At 31.3% G+C, this 22,284-nt stretch overlaps 1 protein-coding gene across 1 annotated transcript in view; it reads right to left on the reverse strand.

Moving 5' to 3' along the window:
- Window positions 1–2,993: 2,993 nt before the first annotated feature.
- Window positions 2,994–22,284, reverse strand: part of LOC127720567 (neprilysin-4-like) — a 107,911-nt gene continuing 88,620 nt past the window's right edge. Inside the window, exons 13-24 of the mRNA XM_052227178.1 lie at window positions 21,807–21,935; window positions 21,352–21,450; window positions 20,423–20,500; window positions 19,665–19,768; window positions 19,303–19,361; window positions 18,678–18,729; window positions 15,075–15,142; window positions 14,257–14,387; window positions 13,324–13,389; window positions 11,863–11,970; window positions 10,271–10,347; window positions 2,994–5,948 (exon numbers count right to left, since the gene is read on the reverse strand). Coding sequence (XP_052083138.1) covers window positions 5,849–5,948; window positions 10,271–10,347; window positions 11,863–11,970; window positions 13,324–13,389; window positions 14,257–14,387; window positions 15,075–15,142; window positions 18,678–18,729; window positions 19,303–19,361; window positions 19,665–19,768; window positions 20,423–20,500; window positions 21,352–21,450; window positions 21,807–21,935 — 1,071 coding nt within the window. The 3' untranslated portion in view covers window positions 2,994–5,848. The remainder of the gene's footprint in view (window positions 5,949–10,270; window positions 10,348–11,862; window positions 11,971–13,323; window positions 13,390–14,256; window positions 14,388–15,074; window positions 15,143–18,677; window positions 18,730–19,302; window positions 19,362–19,664; window positions 19,769–20,422; window positions 20,501–21,351; window positions 21,451–21,806; window positions 21,936–22,284) is intronic.

Below are 22,284 nucleotides of genomic sequence, written 5' to 3' on the forward strand. Positions count from 1 at the left end.
TAAATGAACACTGTACATGATCTTTTTATTTCCAGACAGTTTCCAACGACTGTGATTCAAACCACAACTGGTATTCCTACAACTGCTATTCCAACCACAACCACTATTCCAACTACAGCTGCTATTCCAACAACAACTACTATTACAACTACAACGGTTATTCCAACTTCAACTACTTTTCCAACGACTACTTCGATTCTAGCCGCAACTATAAAACAAATCAATGCTGTGAAATCAACCATGAATCTGGAAACATCAACGAATGCAATTGCCACACATGTTGTCCACATTGACAATATGATTGGGAAATGAATGAAAATCGTTACAATTTGCTTTATTCCGTGCATACGGAAGACTGCACCAATGTTGGTATCTCAAATGTCCAAAAAGGAATCATAAACTTTTTTTTAATTCATGTCAGTAACTTATTTGTTCGCTAGTAATTGAAATTCTTCTTTGATTTTGAAATTACAAATACCAATTACTATTCAACTGATAATCTATAGAATCAGGTTCGATTCACCATTTTCTTCGGAAAATGCCCGTACTAGGAATATGACAGTTGTTTTCCTATCGTTCCGTTGATCGATATAGTCGAGCGATTGGTTTTGTCAGGTTATATGGACTTCCTTTTTCCATTTACCTTGTTAGTCACCCCGAATGAATGCCGGGTGACTTCTTGCTTTTTCTCAGTATCTTTTCTCTATTCTTATTATAAAATTTTATTACACCTCATTTTGTCCAAGTCTTTCCTAGGAGACTACTGGACCGTTATTGATCTTACATCAGCAAAAAAAGGATCCCCATATGTTGATGTGCAGTAAGACTTTTGGATTTTTTAAATGGACGCAGTTACCATTGAAACTGCAAACAAATGTTAAAAAAAATTAAATTCCATGTCTTTTTTTTTAGAACCAACCGAATAAAAATTTTTGGAAATGTTGCCTGTTATACATAGATGTACAGACTATCTAAATTTTCCAGCATGGCCGTCATTGCCATGGAAACGAGGGAAAAGTTCACCATCAAAACCTCTGAGAAAAACCTGAAAGCAGCATTTTTCACTTAACATGGTAGATTAGTGAAACTTTTATGGCATGTTAATTGTCATGTGCCATTGTGATATCTTGTCTTCGGAAATTTGGAAATGGTCCATGAAAACAGCTAAAAAATCCAAAAATTTCAAAATGCTCCGAACTTAATGAAACTTTACACAAATGTTCAATGGTTGTGTAGAGTTGCTATTTGACTTTTGAATTTTCAAAATGACTGCCATAATTATGAAAATTGGATCTATGAGTACAGACATTTGTTCCCTCTCAGCTTTTACGTTTCGGGTTTTGAGCATTCAGTGATGAACGCTAATCCATTGAAGTCCCTCTATGAAACACATTCATTAAGTGTAATATTCATTTACGTCCCAATATTTCCCTTTATTCTTATTTTCAAACATTTATTTGATTCTGCACGATCACTGTTTTTTATGCTTGGATGACGTTTTGGAAAGATGCATATTTCCGCTTTATTTGAAAGATTTCAGCCACTCCTTTTTTTAACGGACATGATATTCTACCTAATTACACATTATTATTCTCTCTTTCCAAAAATCATGAAAATATATTGACAAAACGGAAAATAAATATGTTAATGCTACAACACATTTGTAAAAGTTACTTCGCATTCGAATCAAAAATGTGTTCTAAAATATGAATTCTTTGAATATAACACATTCATTGTTGGACGTTTCTCTCGACATTTTAGTCGAGCGATATCATTGTTGATACACCAATATCAATCCGTACAATCCCTAAAGGACAACATGTTTAAAATAGCAATATCTTCCTAGCAGACTTTGTTTTTTAGTTTTCCAAAAGAAGTTCCATGCGAACCTTCCAGTCTAGTTAATTTGATAACTTGAACTAAGCCAGATGTTGTATTCAAAATGCCGACAGTTACAAACTAATCACAAATGTGCATTAGAACATCTGTAATGCTTCGTGAGACATAACAAAATTAAAATTTAATTCATCAATATTCAAATGAATATAGAATGGATTTATTTAAGTTCAAGTTTTAAAATTTGTTCATTAGAAAATGTAACAAACAAAGATAATTTGAAAAGTCCAGAATATGTAAATAATGTTCTTTGTGAAATAAAACTCAGAAATATATGTCTCCTCTGTTCCTCTTTTTCAAATGTAATTTTTTAATTCATATCATAGGTCTGGTGTTAACATATATTAATAAAAATAATAAACTGTATTCGAATTTCAAGGTCAGTCTGTTTTAATAAACACGGCAAACTTAAACAAATCTTTAAAATGTCTTCTCAGAACGTACAATTTTCGTTGAAAAGTTGGTTCCACTTTTTGGTATACAAATACATATACCTTTTTGTTCCTCATGACGACGACGCCTTCTTGTTGTCATAGTCTTTTCCTCGTACATGCAATGCAAGGAGATCGCAAGTTTCATTTCTTTGAAAATTAAAAACTGGTCTGTGAGTCGAGAATTATACCAAGTTCATTCAATGCCAGTATATAAAAAAGAAATTTGCATCAATCTGGACACTTACGGCTTTGATAACTTTCAAATCCAGAAAAGCGCTTCGGACGCATGAAATTTAAAACGTGTTGTTTTCATTTTTTACAGCACTGGGTCGATACCTCTGCTGGTGGTTATCATCAGCTCAGTAATCAGTACTGGCATGGTTTACAACAAACGTATTTAAAATTGTACGTTAATAAATTTTGAAATTATTAGAAACTAAGGTTTCAACTACCTCCGGCAAAGTTGACCTTAGATGGATTTGGCTATTTTTTTTTATGCTCTTTTTGATAATATAGCTCTTCAATTGTTTAGATTTTTATACATCCTTGGCTTTCAACTAATCGGCCTTGACCGTTCCTGATGAAGGTAAATCCAGAAAAGCGCTTCGGACGCACGAAATTTTTAACGTGTTGTTTTAATTTTTTTTCAAACAGAACAACAAATAGTTGAAATTTTTTATTGGTGTCAATTTATGGAAGGGCATCTAGAAAAAGATATTCAATACACAATAATGAAAATGCACTTCAGTATACAAAAGAAATAAGAAACCATTAAAAAAAACAATTGTTCTCTAACCAATTGTTCAGAAAACAACTGAAGGTCTTTCCACCTTAAATGCACAAATATTCACTTCCGGTCTCAAATTTCAATTTTGGTGTCAGATAATAGCTGAATTTTCGCTTATTGCAATAATATCTGGTTTCTGTATGTTTTTGCTACAAATAAGGGAGATAAGTAGGTTCTTCTGTTTACAAAGTTTCATTTCCAGTTTCATTTGAACCTTTCTTCACACTGTTTTTTGTAATTTTTCAAGAAAATAAGACAAAAATGGGAGCTTCGGGTTTTCAAAACAGCCAAAATAAAATACCCTAAGGCTTTAGTATTTACCAATAAAAAGTTACAGCATAGGTCAATATCGAGAACGCCAAATTAAAATTTAAACTTGACATCAATTTCTAAACCATAAAGCAAAGACCTCAAATCAAAAGTCAATCGGTCTCTACTATTTATGGCTAAAAATGTATATCACCATACAGCTAATTTTAAATTTAAAAAGTGTGGAAACTCTCAATTAAATTTTAACTTACCTCTCAACCAAAATGTATGTGTTTCGACATGTGGAAACTAATATTTTTTTAAATATTTTGTAGATATCCCAAAGTGTTTTGAGGAGAATCGATAATAAGACAAAATAAAAAAGGGATATGACCTCTCTTGACCTCTTTTTTACTTTTTTGGTGGACCAAGGACCTCAAATCAAAAGCCCTAGATTTCTACAAATCATAGTTTATCAGTTACAAATGCATATCACTTATATGAAATACATAAATAACTCTCATGAGAAGTCTCTAAATCGCTTCCGTCAAAATTATTCCCGACTTCCTGAGGATATAACAAGTAATTTGGGGGAAACAATTGTCATAATCTTTTACAGTGGCGAAGGAGAAGTAAACACAAGATAATTTTGGGAGATAACTCTTATATAGAAAAGTGTTCGGATAAAAATTTGTCAGGTTCAAAAGCGTATTAACTGTTCGATATCATGTACCAAATAACGGAAAAGTGGAAAAAGGTTTGATTTTGTTTGAATTTGGATTTTTGTTTCTTCCGCCACTTTTAATTCTTATCGGGCATTTTTGTTTCTCAATATGTCGACAGGATATTTGATTATTTGGTATATGCTATCGAACAATTAATACGCTTTTGATTATGACAATTGTTTTCCACAAATTGCTTGTTATAAGTCGGCAAAGTGGAAAGACCGAATTAATCCTTAAGTACAGATTTAAAGGGGCATTTTATGGGTATACATGAAACATTTTGATTTATAGATATTTATGAATATTTCTCTCAGTTTTTTGTTAGCTATAAATAACACTTCTAGTCGTAAATATTTAGTGCGTGGTACATCGCTCCCGTCCTCATTTGGATATCTATAAATGGGTTCAAATATGAGCATGTTTTTAACAATGAGGTTTATTTAAAATACACATGTCATATGTAGTTTCAGCGCTTTGTTTGGGCGAGAGATGATTTACTCAATGTACAAAAATGATGAAAAATATTGAAATTATATCTTACCCACAATGGTCAAAGTACTATGTGTTATATTATACAAATACGCATATATGCAAATAATTTTTGAAGTCCATATAAAGAGTAAAGAAGGTCTTTGCCACAAAATAAATATTCATTGTAAATATATTTGATTCACTGCTGTCCAACAAGATTTATTCCTCACTTTAAATTTGTCAAAGGCACACTTGACATATAAATGGAAACTTTTAATTCTATTTCTAGGATCTGGGTTAATATACGAGAGAACAATTACTTTGGTTCACAAAACGGTGATCAACAACAATACTTTTTGTGCGCTCACGATTTAAATAGTTTCCGTCATTTACAATTAATTATCAATTCTGTGTTAACACGATGCAACTAGATTTATTTGTTAAACGAGGAAGTAAACAAAATCAGAGTTAATTGATTCAATCTTCCTCAAATAAGTTTGTTAGGCAGTTATTTATAAAACAACTTTCACAATCATAATTTTGCCATTCTCGTGTCTACAGTATATAATAAAGTGTATAACACTCATTGAAAAACCTGAGATATATCTACCGGTATTGATGAAATATGATAACAGAAACAATTTCTGAACCATCAGATAAATGTACAGCGAAGTGAAAAGGTAAATAATGATATGACTGAAATTGGTCATAGAACAGCAATTTATGCAATACAGACATAAAAAACAAAAGTTATGCAAAACTTGTGTGCTATCAGTATGACAGTACAATAATTTATATTTAAAATTATATTGAAATAAGACATTTAATTAAGCAATACAACATAGTATTGACATCTTGTAAGTATAACATCTTACATTGCCCATTATCTATATTTTAAGTTTTGATGTACACTTCTAATTGGAAAAGTAATCTTTAAAATAATGTATGACATGTATTATTCAGTGAATCACATGTAATTACGATCCACCAAATGGCATATTAGTATGTCAATCTGGTATAAGAACAAATATAAAAATGATAAAATGTAACAACATATAAAATCTTGTATTATCTGAATATTTACACAAAGTGTCCACTTAGGCACAAATAACTCCTCTGTATGAATATCACATGACCCTTGTGTCATTTCCTTTACTGCTCAAACTGCAAATTCCAATATGAACTCTTCTTAATCTCATTTTTCTCATCGCTTATATTGGTTCATCACATATTCAAAATTTGAAACACAGAGCTTCTTAATTATGCATGCTTCTTTATTTTCCCAATTACCAAATATGACATTTCTTTGCTGGATTCATATATGAATTATTGGGACAGCTGAAAATCTCTGAAAATTCCTTTGAGTTCTGTAGTGTTCCAATGACCCTGAAACAAACAATCGAAATATTTTACATTTTTAATCCCTTAGAATACCATGAATTGCAATATTTCATATAATATCTGTATATCAGATTACCATTGTACTAATTGTGTTAATTAGAGAGACATTAGTTCACTGATGTGTACATTTCTAAAATCTGTACCGAAGAGACAAATAAAGACAGCAACCAAAAACAAAGAGGGAATGACATCAACTCCAAATGGACCGATGACAGGTGTGTCGACATAAAAGCCGTATCTTGCTTAACATGCATCACCCGCCATGTGAACCCAAACTAAGTCAAAATGTCACAATCAAGAATAGGACACACTCGTACTATATTTGGCCTTTTAACTTTTTGATTCGAACTTCAAAGAGTCTTTTGTAGATCAAACGCGCGGCTGGCGTACAAAATTTTAATCTTGGCATCTATGATTACTTTATAGACAATTAAAACTTAAACTCGTCGTGACATGGATAAATTAATCAAACAAGTAAAATTGTTACTGTATCTGTTGGACTCAGAGAAATGGAAGAGTCAAATGAAACTGCATATATATCTATATATATATAATTTCTAAAAATAGCAACAATCAACATCCAATCTATGTAGGCGTCCATCAGCTTGTGAAAATAAACTGATACAGTTACTGAATAAAAATTATATAAATGTCTAAGAATATAACTTAAACACGCTAATTGATACATTAAAAAGTTCTATTAGATTTTAAATAGATATACGCAATATTTCGCTAGACAAACTAGCTACATCAGGCGTGTGCATCTATCAAGGTGAAATCGGATGCATGACTAAAAAATGTTTTTGTAGCTTAAACTACACAAAGTTGGAAAAAAAGTTTAGCATAATTATTGATATTCTATGAATTGTATGATTTCAAGATTATTATTTTGATTTGTTTTTCAATCTTTTCTCGTCTCTCTAATTGACTAAATCAGGTTCAAGAGTCCGTACCTGGTGCATCCAAAATCTCTCTCTCTCTTGTCTTCCTTGCGTGTCCCAATATTGGTTTTTCTCAGTGATTTGAAATGTGACGTTTTCAAAATCATGCCCTTCTCTTAAAAGATGTCTTGGATTGGGCAGTTTCTTTCTTTTGTATGGTTATTCAGTCGGATGTTGAATGGTATTTCTGTTTCACCAACATATTGCAACTTGCAAGTTCCACACGTTATTTATATATATATATATATATTAGGTGTTATTAAGCATCCTTGTGAGTTTTCTGACATATTAAAGAAGCCTTTCATCTATTTCTAAGGATGTTTTAAGCTGTATTTATTAAAAAATAGATGATTTTTTCAATTAACAAAACATTAACCCATTTCTCTGACGTCAGGCTATTGTTCTTACTGTAGATTACTTTTCAAGAATCCACTGACCATAGTATTAACTTAAGAGAACTTATATTATAACTCTAAACTTTTAACTTACGATCTTTTATCCTCTCAAAAACGAGTGGTATGTGTAGGAATCGAACCCGCGCGTATTTTCTTCATAATCAATAGAGTCTTCAGTCTATGCATGATACCACTAGACCACGATGGCTGACATCAATCAGTAAATGAATAGTACTCTTAAAGCTCTTAATTGTCAATACATGTCATTTAACTGTATTTCTGTCTCATTGATAATTCGCCTTTGTAATCTAATGACATATATATATCTTGGTTTGTTCATGTTTATTGAATTTGTTTTATTTTGGGTGTTATTTTTTTTTAAAGAAAGGGGTTAAAACTACTTCTTTGACAGTAAAAACAGAAACAAAATCATCGCCATTATATGAAAATGAAATATATAATACTTCTACATGTTCTAGGATTAAAACAATATTTTTGTCCAGAAAAAAGTTACAATGAAAAAATTTCATTCCGGGTATAAGGTTCGAACTTTGCACTGTAAATATCACCGTTATAACATTTGTTACCAACGACTCGACGATCACGGGTATGAACAGCTTGATGGTAAGTTTATGAAATCAACATAATTATTCATTGTACATCCGTAGCAAGAGCAATTATGATGGGGATTCAGAATGCGTACCACAGATAAAACTAGTTTATTGACCGGTGAACGATTTATGCCAAATGTGATAACGTTAAAATAATCTTAACTTGATGAAACGGAAACAGTTTAAACAAAATTTAAATATGTAAGAACCTTAGTGAGCGCGCTCACATACCCCACGTCCCCACATTGTCATTGGAGGAATAAAATAAGTGTAAGAAAAAAATATTGTATCAGAAAAAAAAATTGAATCATAATTTCCTGTCAATATGCACATCTACATAGTATGTCCTTATTATCTACACAGTTTCATGAAATTCTGTTGTGTGGTTTGAGAGGAGTTGCGATGACTAAAGGTTGCAGTAGTATATTGGGCAAATAGGTTCAAAGGGGCGCAACTCCTTGAAAAAAAATTTAATCGTAATTTCCTGTCGATATGCACATCTACGTAGTATGTCCTTATTATGTGAAAAGGTTTCATGAAATTCTGTTGTGTGGTTTGAGAGGAGTTGCGATGACAAAAGGTTGCAGTAGTATATTGGGCAAATAAGTTCAAAGGGGCGTAACTCCTGGGAAAAAAAATTGAATCGTAATTTCCTGTCGATATGCACATCTACGTAGTATGTCCTTATTATCTGAAAAGGTTTCATGAAATTCTGTTGTGTGGTTTGAGAGGAGTTGAGATGACAAAAGGTTGCAGTAGTATATTGGACAAATAAGTTCAAAGGGGCGTAACTCCTGGAAAAAAATTGAATCGTAATTTCCTGTCGATATGCATATCTACGTAGTATGTCCTTATTATCTGAAAAGGTTTCATGAAATTTTGTTGTGTGGTTTGAGAGGAGTTGCGATGACAAACTGTTGCAGTAGTACATTAAAGTAAATAAGTTCAAAGGGGCGTAACTCCTAGAAAAAGAATTGAATCGTAATTTCCTGTCGAAATGCACAACTACATAGTATGTCCTTATTATCTAAAAAGATTTCGTGAAATTCTGTTGTGTGGTTTGAGAGGAGTTGCGATGAAAAGAAACAGGACTGACGGACTGACGGACGGACAGACGGACGGACGGACAGACGGACGGACGGGTCAAAAACAGTATACCCTCCGCAACTCGTTTAATTTAATTCGTAAGCACATAATTTTGATACTTTAGGAAAGCAACATGAATTTGAGCATTATGAAATGGCAGATTTATGGCATCTACGCTAATAATATTTATTTGATTAAGAACGGCTTAACGGTGTTTAGTCTTCAATATACCAATATATATGGAAGTTTTTAACGACCTTGACTGGCTATACAGCCCTTGCACGGTCGGTAATATACCAAATCATATTGCTAAATATTATATATATAAATTTTGAAGGTTCTAAATTTTGGTATTTAAATTTTTTTAACTTTTCAAAACAAGATAAATAAATTCAGTATATTAATATATCACCTTTTGAATAAATTAAATAAACCAAAATCTATTCAATTTGAATAATTTGTAATGATTAAACATTAAATGATATATGTATATACAAAAAATAGAATCTGGTGTTAAAAAGGGGAGCTAACACCCCATTTAAGTTATCTTAAACTTATGTTAACTTGTCAAATGTCTAAATATAGATGCGAACCGTGTGGATATAATCATTTCCAGCTATTATAGAATAAAAAAGACAAAATACGAAACTATTTTTATGAAATATCGTTGATTCATTGTCAAAGCGTAAAACAGACAGTCCGTTTACTAGAAATAGGTTAAGCTAGAGAATTGATAAGAAGTAGTGGATTCGTAAACGATAATCAACTTGCGACTAAAGTCGCTCGTTGATTATCGTTTACGAATCCACTACTTCTTATCAATTCTCTACTACATAAAACTTTGTGAGATTTTCTGCACATATATTATTCAGATATCTTTCGAACTATAATCAAATCATCATAGATACCAGGAGTAAAATTTTATATGCCAGACGTGCGTTTCGTCTATATCTGTGACGCTCGAATCACAAAAGTTAAAAAGGCAAAAGTTGACCAGCATTGAGGACCAAAAGTTCCAAAAGGTTTGCCAAATACAGCTCAGGTAATATATTCCTGGGATAGAAAATTCTTAGCAATTCGAAAAATTAAAAGTTTAGAAAAGAGTTGATTTATAATTATGACCGTATCAATGATACAGTACATAGACACAGAAGTGTTGACTTCTGGGATTGTGATAAACGTTGTAAAGTTTGTACATGAAAGGAATCGTGAAATTAATAAACAGTTAATTTAGTAACCAGCATGATAAAGTTTACTCTTTCACGGCAACAAACCTGAATCTGCCCGGACTGTGTAATCCAGTTCTAATCCGGTTCACTGATGCTTCAGGTCTCATTGTCCCACACCATACCTATTAAAATCAAGTTGAAAAAAATAAGGTCCTTTTTGAAAAGAAATATTCCTAATCATTATATAGAGTTAATTAAAACTAAGTAATCTAAAGAGACCAAATCAAACATTTTATACCATTTAACTATACATATATATATATCCCTGCTGAAAAGTATTTTTTTATTACTGACAATGATACGTTCAATAGAGTCGTAAACGATCGAACCAAACATAGACTCTATAAGCATGATAAGAAGCAAAGGGAACCTTTCTTTCAAGAAAATAAAAATTAACAACTGGAAGAAAAATTCTTCCCGTTCATTTTGAATGTTAGTATCTTGAGATCAACACCTGCTATTTTAATAAAAAGAGCATTGCAACTATTAACGTTTATAAATTTAGGATTAGTTGAATGGATAAATTTCATTTGTATATCTAGATGATTAAGTAAGCGCTTTAAAAAAAAATATTTGGAACGCTCAAACTTAAAAGTTTGAAAGCTATTAGGATGCATAAATACAAATACTTAATCTTTTAGGGGCTAAATGACCAACAGGGACGTAAATTTAATAGCAAAAAGTGTGTTTTAAATCAAGTCATACAAAACCGAAGCACTGACTAGTGAGTTTATGATACTATTAAGGACTAACAGTTCAACTGCGGCGGTTTCGTCTCGGAATTAGAAAATAAAAATTACACTTTATAGATTCGGCAGGTTAAGCGCTTTAATGGATAATCTTATTACTCACTGTTTATTTTTTAAAACAATTTCTATTACAATGTAATGGGTATTTGGTTTGGGTAGTTAAGTTAAGACAGTTAAGACGATGTTGTAACACGTTCATATTCAAACGTTTTCAAAAGAAATAAGTATAAAACCTTCTTGGATCTCTGATTTTAGTTTTAAGTATTTCCTTTAAGTTATTATGCCAATTTACAAGAGTATTGCTGGTTGCTTTGTCAACTTCTACGAAACTAAACCTTTCCAGATAATCGAATTCATTTGCAGTCCTGATATAATTTAAGTAGTACGATTTTCATCTGAATAACATTCAACGGTAACAATTTCACTTCCAATTTCGACATTTAATGTGCATTAAGTGATTATTCTTAATCGAAAACAATAAACAAACGTTAAATTATTGATATAACCGAAAAGGATCATAAGTTAAGCCAATACGGAAATATGTATTATTCAGAATGGAAATTCATTCTCTATTTATAAATGATTTCCATATATTTAAAACAACAGATTTCAAATAAACAATATCAATATTCTAATGTCAGAAATGAGTGCTGATTCCTTCTACTTCCAAGTTAGGAATATGACAGTTATTTTCCTTTCGTTTGATGTGTTTAAGCTTTTGATTTTGTCATTTGATTAGAGACGTTCCATTTTGAGTTTTCCTTGGAGTTCGGTATTTCTTCAATTAGAACTATAATCAATGGACTGAATCTTTAATATGTGCAATCTTTAAATATAGATGATGATACTAGCTTGATTTTTGGAGAATGAAACATATATTTTTCTAACCTGTGCAAAATTTAAGAAAAACAAGTGATGATCACTTAATTCCGATAACCCAGGAAGGCGAGGTTGATGGTCATCTTCTGACTGTGTCTTTAACCAGTTTGTATATGCCTGGAATATCATTAAAATATTTATCAAAATTAAACAAATTACCATGATCATAATGTCGACATGATGATGAGTAACGTCATATGGTGATTCAAAATACATCCATCGAATCGATAGACACATTGTATACCCAATCTCAAACGAATACACTGGAATTAATAGACACAACAATAGCATATAGGTTGCACTTCTGTTAATATAGACAATGGCTAAAACTGAACCACTTTTACTATGAAGTTTCGTAAAAATTTATTCAAGAATGGAAAGTTCATATGCTCTGCTATTTTTTCCAAGGTCAAATTATAGGGCTGTGTGGCATATTTTCATCATTTATGTGCCCGAATTTCTTAAGAGTTACAGCTTATACTAAAATCCTTTACTACCCCTCCCTTCACTTTGGGTCTTCCTCAGAATTCAATTCCACCGCTAATCATGTCTATTTATACTGGTAACATTCCCAAGTTATGTCTCTACGATATGAAACATAGAGATCATATCTGGGAACCAGTAGGTAAACAAAACAAAATATCTATGAATATTATATATCTCCCCAAAGGAGGCGTGGTTTGCGAAACAGTTGTATTTACAAAGTGCAACCTATATCTCATTAATCCATTATGAGGATACACTCAAGGTAAGAAAAAACAACAGAATCGCATAATGAGCGATACCGGGTTCGTCGACGGTATAAGCCTCGTCTGCTATCCAAGCAAGCATCACCCCTATGAGAATACACTCTCTGTGGAAATGACACAATCAGGAATAGGACAAAATCTGTACATTTACAGATATTTCGACTATTCTGTATTATAAAATCTATGTTCACGTGAACACGTCGCTTGTAAGTTGAGACTTAGTCACATCGTAACGGACAACAAATCTTTGATAGTGACTATGAAACGTATATAGCGTCTATTTCATTTCTTCTTCTTGATAACTCTGTTGGAGCAGTTTTGTGTCAGGAGCACATTCCTGTAAATATTTTAGTACACAGATGCATGAGTGTAATGTATTGATGAGATATCTATTTGACTCCTTTAGACATATAATCAAACATTGTTATTCAAATCTCAGTTTTTCCAGGAAAACGAACACACGCGCACTATTTAAATCGTATTTAATTTTATTATGCATTCTAAACAAAATAGGATGTCACCAAAAATAAATAATGCATTGCTGTTCAATAAGTAGAAATACTTCAAACAAATTCAAATCTTAAAATGCTTTTCTCTTTTGACCTATTCTTTTTGTAAACTACAATAGTGCACCTCAATATAGATTTGAATTGCACATTTTGAAAGATAAAAAATATCTTTTAAAAACTTTCGTTGCAAAATTTAAAAAATAGTGTATTACTCTATAAGCTTGCTTTAGTCCACCATTATCAGCAATGTTTTCTCCTTGCGTCTGTAAACCATTCAGCTTAATAAAAAATAACGGCATTGATAATTACTGCAAAGCATACAATTTTCACGTTTGTTATGTTATAAGTTACAAATGCATAACAGTTCATGTTTAAGCAATTTAAACGATTACAATAACGCACTAACTTGCTGTTAGAAAACAAAGCTATAAAGTATTGACCTACAAAACAATGTTTTGAACTAATTATTTATAAAATTTAGATTGGATAGAAGCTTTTATGTCAAAGTTAGACCTTTTTAAACCAGTGACTCATATTATAGTTAGTCATTATTTTGGTTGACTTTCTAGACATAGACAACACCTTACTTTTTATTTCACTGCACTCACTTCAAACTAACAACTTTTCACTGAAGCAAATAGTTCAAATATTTTACCAGTTGATCAGTTTGTGGGAGGAGAATTCAACTGCAATTTGGTAAACTGTTTGAGCCATTGCTATTGTGATACCCCCAAAGCCTACTGAATAAGCACAGTAAATATGTTAAGTAGTTGAGATAGTACATTTATAATTCATTTACAAAAAATTCTTGTTCGAAGATGTAGGCGGTACAACTGAGTGGCAGCTCAATTGCATATAGTAGAAATCGAAAGGGGAAATTACGAGTATGAAAAACCTAACGAACATCCATACAGTTTCTAATAGACACATTGTTTATGCTTGACAGCAATTCCGTTTATTCGTCTTTTACGTCAACATTTGAAGTGTTTTACATTACCGGAACAGCAAATATTTGTCTTAATCTAAATTAAGAGCTTTGATGAAAAGGAAATAATTGTCCTATTACAGATATCTCATGAGGGTTTTATTTTATGATATGTGTTTACACAATTAGTTTCCGATTTTATTTATTTTTTTAAGCTTACATTCATGTCAACGTCTTTCAGTGTAAAATTACTGTACTGATCAATAATACACTGTGCTTGGTGTTTAAATCTTGTGATAACTTCATTGTCCCACCATTGCTGAAGATTGCCGTTTTTATCAAATTGTCTCCCTGCAAAGAAAAATAATGATGCAAAAATTTAGAAATGTTATACTATCAACTAATAAACACAACATTAATACATGTACAAGATAAGAAGGTTTGTAAGCTTCATTAAACTTGAAGTTTACGACCTTCTTCTATGAGATGATGTTCAGCTACATACGATTAACATATTCGCTCACAGTGATTGTTCTGGTGTGTTTGTCTTTAATTACTATAAACATATATTCTAAGTTAATACCTACATGCAAATATTAAGTCTGTTATAATTTGCAGGTGTATAGCCATGGACACTTAGAAAACAAAACTACACACTCATTCGGTTAGCGAATACAGCGACCTGCACTTTTCTCTAGAGTTTAGAATCAATAAAAAAATTGTTTTCATCAATTCCTGGTTTATGTTACATACGTTCTGCGTCGTTCACCTGATGCTCTATATATTGATTCACGCAAAAGAAGTTACAAAATCAATCACAAAAGAAGATATCTTGTTTATGTTTAAAATCAAAAGCAATAACAGTCCAAGACTGCCTGTCATGCACATTTGAGAAAAACTGATTGTTACTTAAAAGAATGTATGTGTGACTACCTTCATTATTAAAAGCCATCTTTCTTAACATTATCAGAAGACTGTTTGTTTAACATAAGTCCCTTCTTAAAGATATAATGTAAGAAACTACATTTATACTGATACCTCTGTCATCAAAGCCATGTGTTATCTCATGGCCAATTACCATTCCAATACCGCCGTAATTGAGTGATCTGTTATAGAAATAACATGACACATATTATCTTTAAGTTAACAAATCAAGTTTCAAAGTAAAAGAATTCTTCATTTAATTTTAATTAATTTGTCAACAACGTTTTTATATAAATGCAAAGAAATATAAAAAATGAGAAAAGGTGGTATGATTGCGAATATGATGAAGACAAAGGCAATTATAGGTCCCCGTATTGCCTTCAACAATGCGAAAATCCTATACCGTTTAGTCAGCTGTACGTTGATGCCAAGTAAAAGAAGAAATTATAATATTGTGTTCATTAATTTAGGTTTACAAAAACTTTTTACAGTACCTTGCTCGCTAAAATAAGCATACTTTAATATATACTTTATAATGAATATCATTTACTAATATGTTAAAGGTTGAGTCAAAAAATAGACAAAGGATTTGCTGTACAAGACAAGCAACATCGCCATACTAATTTAGAAATATAGTATAGGTCCGAAGAATCCCTAATACTCTTATCTGGCAAATAGTACTCCGCATCCATTTTCACGAAAAATATAGGCAACAGTAGATAACGGACTTCATAGCTAGTAAATCAATTTATACATTAGAAATATATATATATCACGATATTTAAACACCGTACGTTTGGACAGAATGTATGTGATTACTGGAAAATAGGAAGTTAACAATAGGAAAACTGGAATTTTCATGTTTGTCTTAAAATTTAGTTTGTAGTCGCCTATCTGTGACAATTTCACGAAAAATATCTAATTATAAAGTAGTCCTTGTATTTTCGGTAGTATCCTTAATGTCAAGTTAACTTGAATATATATACGAGATTGTTTCGGGAAATGCTGGGATTTATAAATATTTTTCATTCTTGCTGTTTACATTTTCTATTGCATTTTTCAGGAAAATATACATAACGCTAAAATTGAACAGAAATCGTTGTTTAGGACAATTACTCCCACAAGGAAAATATTTTCAGTCATATTTTTATTATGTTATTCTTTTATTTCTAAAATTTTTTGCCGTTTACAGATGATGATTCTCAAATATTAGACAAAAATGCTAAAAGGGTAATTAATGACTCCATATTATATTGTCATCATATTGGCATACTTATAGATCTTATAGTGCAACTATTTTTTCTGTTTTCTTATATCTTCAAATGTTTTCAGTGATCAATGACAAAAATGAAAAAAAAAATGTGTAAAATAAATGTACCCCCAGGAGTAAATTACCTTACGGGCATTCGGCAAAACCTTTCGGATCTTCGGAATTATTTAAGAATGCTCTTTAATAAGAATGGTTAGAGAGTCTTTTGTAAACGAAACGCGCGTCTGGTGTTCAAAATTAGAAGCTTGGTATCTTTGATGAGTTTTATTTTCGGGCATTAACTATTGTGATCAATCGATAAATGATTTAACATGTTTAAGTCATATTGAAATTTTTGTAGATGTTTTTGATAAATCTTATTAAAATACAGATCCTGAGTCCATGCATTGCTTACGAAGATTTGACAACAGTCTGTTCTACTTTCTGTTCTGGTAATTGTTACATCAGCCAATGCAATGTCTGCCTTCAAATTTATGACAAAACCAAAAGCTCCCAAAAGGTCTTTTAAACAAAAAGTAGAATGGCGCGTTGTCAGATCCTTGCAAGCAGTTATTTTTGCGGCTGACAGCTTATTTAGTCTATATGCTTGAATTTTTCCAAAAATCATTCAAGACAATACTCCTATATAAGGTAAATTTATAGTTGAGTCATATTGAAAATTATGTTGATATATATTGTTGATCACTTTTGCTGTTTTCACAGTTTTCGTATATCCATTAATAATATTTAAAAAGATATAAGACAAAAAAGGCCAAAATCTTCATTGAGGTACATTAGTAAATAAGTCATATAAGGACTTAACTATATATGGTTTTATGCATACACGCATTTTTTAGGGAGTTTGTATTTATCATCAGTTTTGTAGTTTACCGTATCTGTTTATTTACAACAGTATCTGTTTATTTACAACAGTGTTGAAGATAATAAGCAAAATGCTAAAATGCGTAAAAAAATCGTCATTCCAAGCAGGGATCACTTTATCGTTTCTGTTTAATTAGAAGTATTGCTGAAAGTTTTTGCTCTTATTTGTTTCTGTAAATATATTATGTATATGTGTTCCCATTGTCTGTATCACTCTGCTTGCATATCACGGATTTGTGACGTTGAATACGTAAACCCGGCCTAAATAACTTTGACCCAAACATATCACCGATGTCATAATGAAATAAATTGACTTATTTAGTCATCTTACAATTAACTGGCGAAACAAATAAAACACCATTTTCTATAATGCAAACTACACAAACACATTCCAATAAATCAATTATCAGATTTTCATCATATTTATATTGTAAAATACACAATGGAAACTTTTTGAACTCGTTGGCTGCGCTCACTCGACAGAAAGCTTCATATTGTGATTCGCAGCTGATATTTCATAATATTAACTAGAACACACCCGTGACATCGCGGTTACGTGAATTTAATGTACCTTTTCAGCCTGTATTTTTAGTATTCGTATTGTCATTTGATAACATCATGCTGCTTATAAGGTGCACAGTTTTCTGTGCTTTCAAAATCTTTGTTTGAATCCGTCCTGGATTTCTTACTACAACCGGAAACCACTTGTAGATATATATTTTTTTGGGTCAATGATTTAATTAAGTAGTGTCACTCAATCTCTGTATAATGACGAAGTCCAGGTGTGATATAGCAAATCCCAAATACACCGTTTGTTGGTGCAACCGACAGATGCGGAACGTACACATTATGTAACAGGTAACACGTACTATTGGTATCGGTATCGAATTCGACCAGGAACTTGTTAACTATTGGTAATAGTAATTATGTGGAAAAGAAAAGGGAATGGTGTAATGTTTTATCAACACCATGTACCATTGTCCTATATTAGTTATATATAAAGTTGAATTCCTTGATTCGTCGTTTTAACTTCATGCCGGCTAAAAAATTGGACCTCGTTATTTTAGTAGTATAGATATGCAAACAACCTGATATTCGGTACTTAAAAATGGTTCAAATCGTTTATTAGAGGAAAGAACTATTAAAATGATTCGTCAAAATATTTTGGTACGTATTGTAATTAGGAAGATTTCGACATTTATTCGATTTGAATATTTTACCCAATCAGATATTTAAATTATATGTTTAATGGTTTTCAAGATAATAAATCAATTACTTGCAATTTACCCAATATCCTTTTTTTTTTAGTCATGGCGACCATTGTTGTTGATATCCCAAAATGTAATTCATAAACGTTCATCCCGACACCCTTAGGATCGATCATTTGGAGTTTGGTTAAAATTGATTTTGCAGTTTTGGAAACGATCTATGAACAATTCAACACGGGGCTTCATTGAACAAAAATAGCACATATTGTCCTAGAGGTACAATAAAAACCTGTGAAATAGTGATTACAAAGAAATAATTTGAAAAATGTTGTCATTATTCAAAACTATAATAAAAAATAACCATGAAATCATTCTCACTTTGGATATCCTTTTCCATAAAATGGTGGCTGCAATATTCCTGCTGGGAACACTGAAACATAATATCAACATTATACATTTAAGTCTGTTTAGAAAAGATAAGGAATTCAAAAAAAAAAAAATTACTCCGAAAACAATACGAGTTTTAAAAAATGTCTGATTTACGCAAGCATACGGTTTCATTATAGTTTATTGGGATAGAGTATCTGATTTGAAGACACTATTATTATAAGTGAACGTCTAAGCGTTAAATTAAAGATTGCACGTTCTATTGCATGTGGTTTGTTAATATTTTCTGTCATTACAAGAAATTAGACCGCCTTACTTAAGTTGTAGCTACATATTCTTATTTCGAGATAATCTATATCAAAGAGACATTGACAGGTATAGCGATAAATGAGACTATACTTATAATAATATCTCCTTTTTATGGCTTTCCATATCTTTTCAACTGCCCTTTAAGACTTCAAATGTTTTTGCTTTGAATGAAGACAAATTATCATTTTTCAGTACATTTTTTTTCATTCCATTAGTTGCATGGACTGACATTCAACAATAAGTTTAAACAAGTTGTTTAATTCCCTGTCTATATCATACAAACAAATACTATAGCATTGAAACTTACTTATCTGGTTCTTGGTTGAACTGTAAAATGCGTTTACTACAACTGGAGTTGTTGACCATCTGCCAAAAAAATATTTCGCAATATTAACAATCATTTAGTCATGTCAAGTTTTTCTAATTCTTATTTCAAATTTTCCTACAATTTAAATGTTGTTCATTATTCGTTTGGTTATTGTGTTTCTGTGGTGTTATTTCACTTCAAATGATAGTCTTCAAATTCTAAAAACCCAAATAATGAGAGTGATGATGCTTATATTGTACCATATTCTCATGCATGACTTGTACTCTCAAGTAGTAATTATTGGCATTCTGTATAAACTGTTTATATTTCCCTCTTTGTATGTTATTCAGTCAGACTGTTACCTTGTTCTATCGACTGGTTCCCTTAGGATTTCTAAATTGTTTATAGCCACACTTTTCAGATTCGCCAACACATTTTCGAAATAGGTATTTGGATGAAATGTTACCTAAAACAGAATAGAGATACATTTCATAATTTTGAGCTGCGTTGAAAATACAAAAATAGTCAACACAAATCCAAGTGTGTGATTTCAATTTTGACTAGGTAAAGCCTGATTTATTTCGATTTTAACATTCTTATGTGTGCTACTTTACAATGATCTTTAATAACTTTAATGCAATGTAATCATAGTGTTTAACCATATATAATGTGTCATTAAACTTCAAATCAATTAAAAGTTTACCAGTTTTCATCAAATTAAATTTCTATTTCTATCGCATCTTGAAATGAACAACTGTTGAGAATATTACTTGTTATCTGCCCTTACACAAAGTACCACAGCAATCAATTTAGAAGTAACCATCGTCCAGGGCGGTATCGTTTACAATAAAAACTTACTGTATTGTAGCTATCGAACAATGTAGTATCGTTTAAAATTAATACTTACTGTTTTGTAGGCATCGTTCAATGTAGTATCGTTTACAATAAATATTTACTGTATTGTAGCCATCGTCCAGGGCAGTATCGTTTATGATTAATACTTACTGTTTTGTAGGCATCGTTCAATGTAGTATCGTTTACAATAAATATTTACTGTGTTGTAGCCATCGTCCTATTCAGTTTCGTTTACAATTCAGTATCGTTTACAATAAATACTTACTGTTTTGTAGGCATCGTCCAATGCAGTATCGTTTACGATGTAAGATGGATATCCTATCTTTTCAGCAATAGCATCGGACTACAATCACAATTTACACATATAACTACCTTTTTTATATCATTATAAGTTGGAAACCTACATGTACATATTGGATGTTGCAGGAAATTTATTTGCATTCAATTTTTACAAACATATGATGTATGTTCCATATAATGTCAAACAAATTTGGTCTCAGGACAATGTAAAACCAATCAAATACAAGAAAAGATTTTCATAAACTATGGTGGCTTTAATTTTTTACATTTTATCACAAGAAACAAACGTTTTCTTATTAATATATAAATAAGAAGATATGGTATGATTGCCAATGAGACAAATCTCCACCAGAGACCAAATGGCATAGCAGTTAACAACTGTTAGTCGCCGTACGGTTTTCAACAAGGAGCAAAACATTTACTCTTAACTTTACCTTAACTTCTGCTTTGAACCCTTTGTTTATTTCAGGAAGTTTGGTAAACAAACAATTTTAAACAAAAGCATGTCCCCCTCAAAAAATCAATGGTCGGTGTCTTACATGACCAGTTTTTCTAAAGAATAATTTTGAACTATCACAAACAAATTATATATTCTTAGTTGAGTTCCGCTGTTAAGTGTACCTAATGATTATAATAACATCATGGGTCAGTATGCTTCGTTTATATCAAGATAAAGTACTTTTAATACCTGATCTTTTGCATTTTATTTTAGCTAAAATATTTCGAACGTTCAATTTTGATGGGTATACGACAATAAGACATCTAGAAATTTCGTCTGTAAGAATACAACATTTCAAGCTCTTTATTGTCAAAGAGAAAACAAACATTTGATTTTATTCAACCATACGATACCGTATGCAATTTGGTACATCGTATGCAGTCTGTAAATCTAACCTTTTCCTTTGCTACTTTTCTTGTCGGATCATCCATCCACTCGGCTTCCTCCAGCAATTCACCGAAAGCAGCTCTTATGCCATGAATCATATCTAACGCCTGAAAGAAGAATTACATCAAATGAGATACGTTGTGGTCTAATGCATTATCATTCATTCGATCTACCTGTGATTACATTTCCTCAATTATCATTTGACGAAATCATTAAAATAGAAAAAACGGATACAAATCATGTAAAATGCTGTAAATAGCCAATTTCTATCAAAGAAACAGCAGTGTTCTTTCACAGATTTGTTACAACAGTTAATTCAACGATAAAAGATTCAATCTTTTTTTTTTAATGCAATGCTTTAAAACAACACAATATGTACATGTAATTAAAAGAGAAAAAAATACAAAAGATTTCCATTGAGTCTTTATAAGATTTATAATGGTCTTCACCATCAGATACATACGATTTCTTTAGCGTCTTCATCAAAATAGTCATCTACAAACATTCTTCCAACCGCATTTCCAATATTGTCGTTGACATAACTAACACAGTCCCTCCATCTTGAAAGTTCTTGTTCCGAACCATACATAGTCTTAAAAACATCGATTAATTTTAATGATTCCGTATATTATTAAGTAAAAGAATAAAGCGATTAACAAATAAATAATTTCTCATCAGGGTCATTTAGAAATAGTTACTGATTTGTTTTCTATAAATCATGTATTTGCTTGATAGCCCAGTGTTATGATTTAGATATATACATTCAGCTAAATGTGAAATGCTTAAAATTGTACAAAACTACAATAAAGATGGAGTTTGCAAAGTAAAATACTTATCTAAAAACTTAATAATTAAATTCCAAACCGATATCAACGTTCTATCGAAGGCAACATGTGTGGTGTCTTTAAGATACAACATAAATAAGATTGGTTCCTGGTGTC

Source organism: Mytilus californianus, unplaced genomic scaffold (assembly GCF_021869535.1).
Source record: "Mytilus californianus isolate M0D057914Y unplaced genomic scaffold, xbMytCali1.0.p SCAF_11, whole genome shotgun sequence".
Lineage (NCBI taxonomy): Eukaryota > Metazoa > Mollusca > Bivalvia > Mytilida > Mytilidae > Mytilus > Mytilus californianus.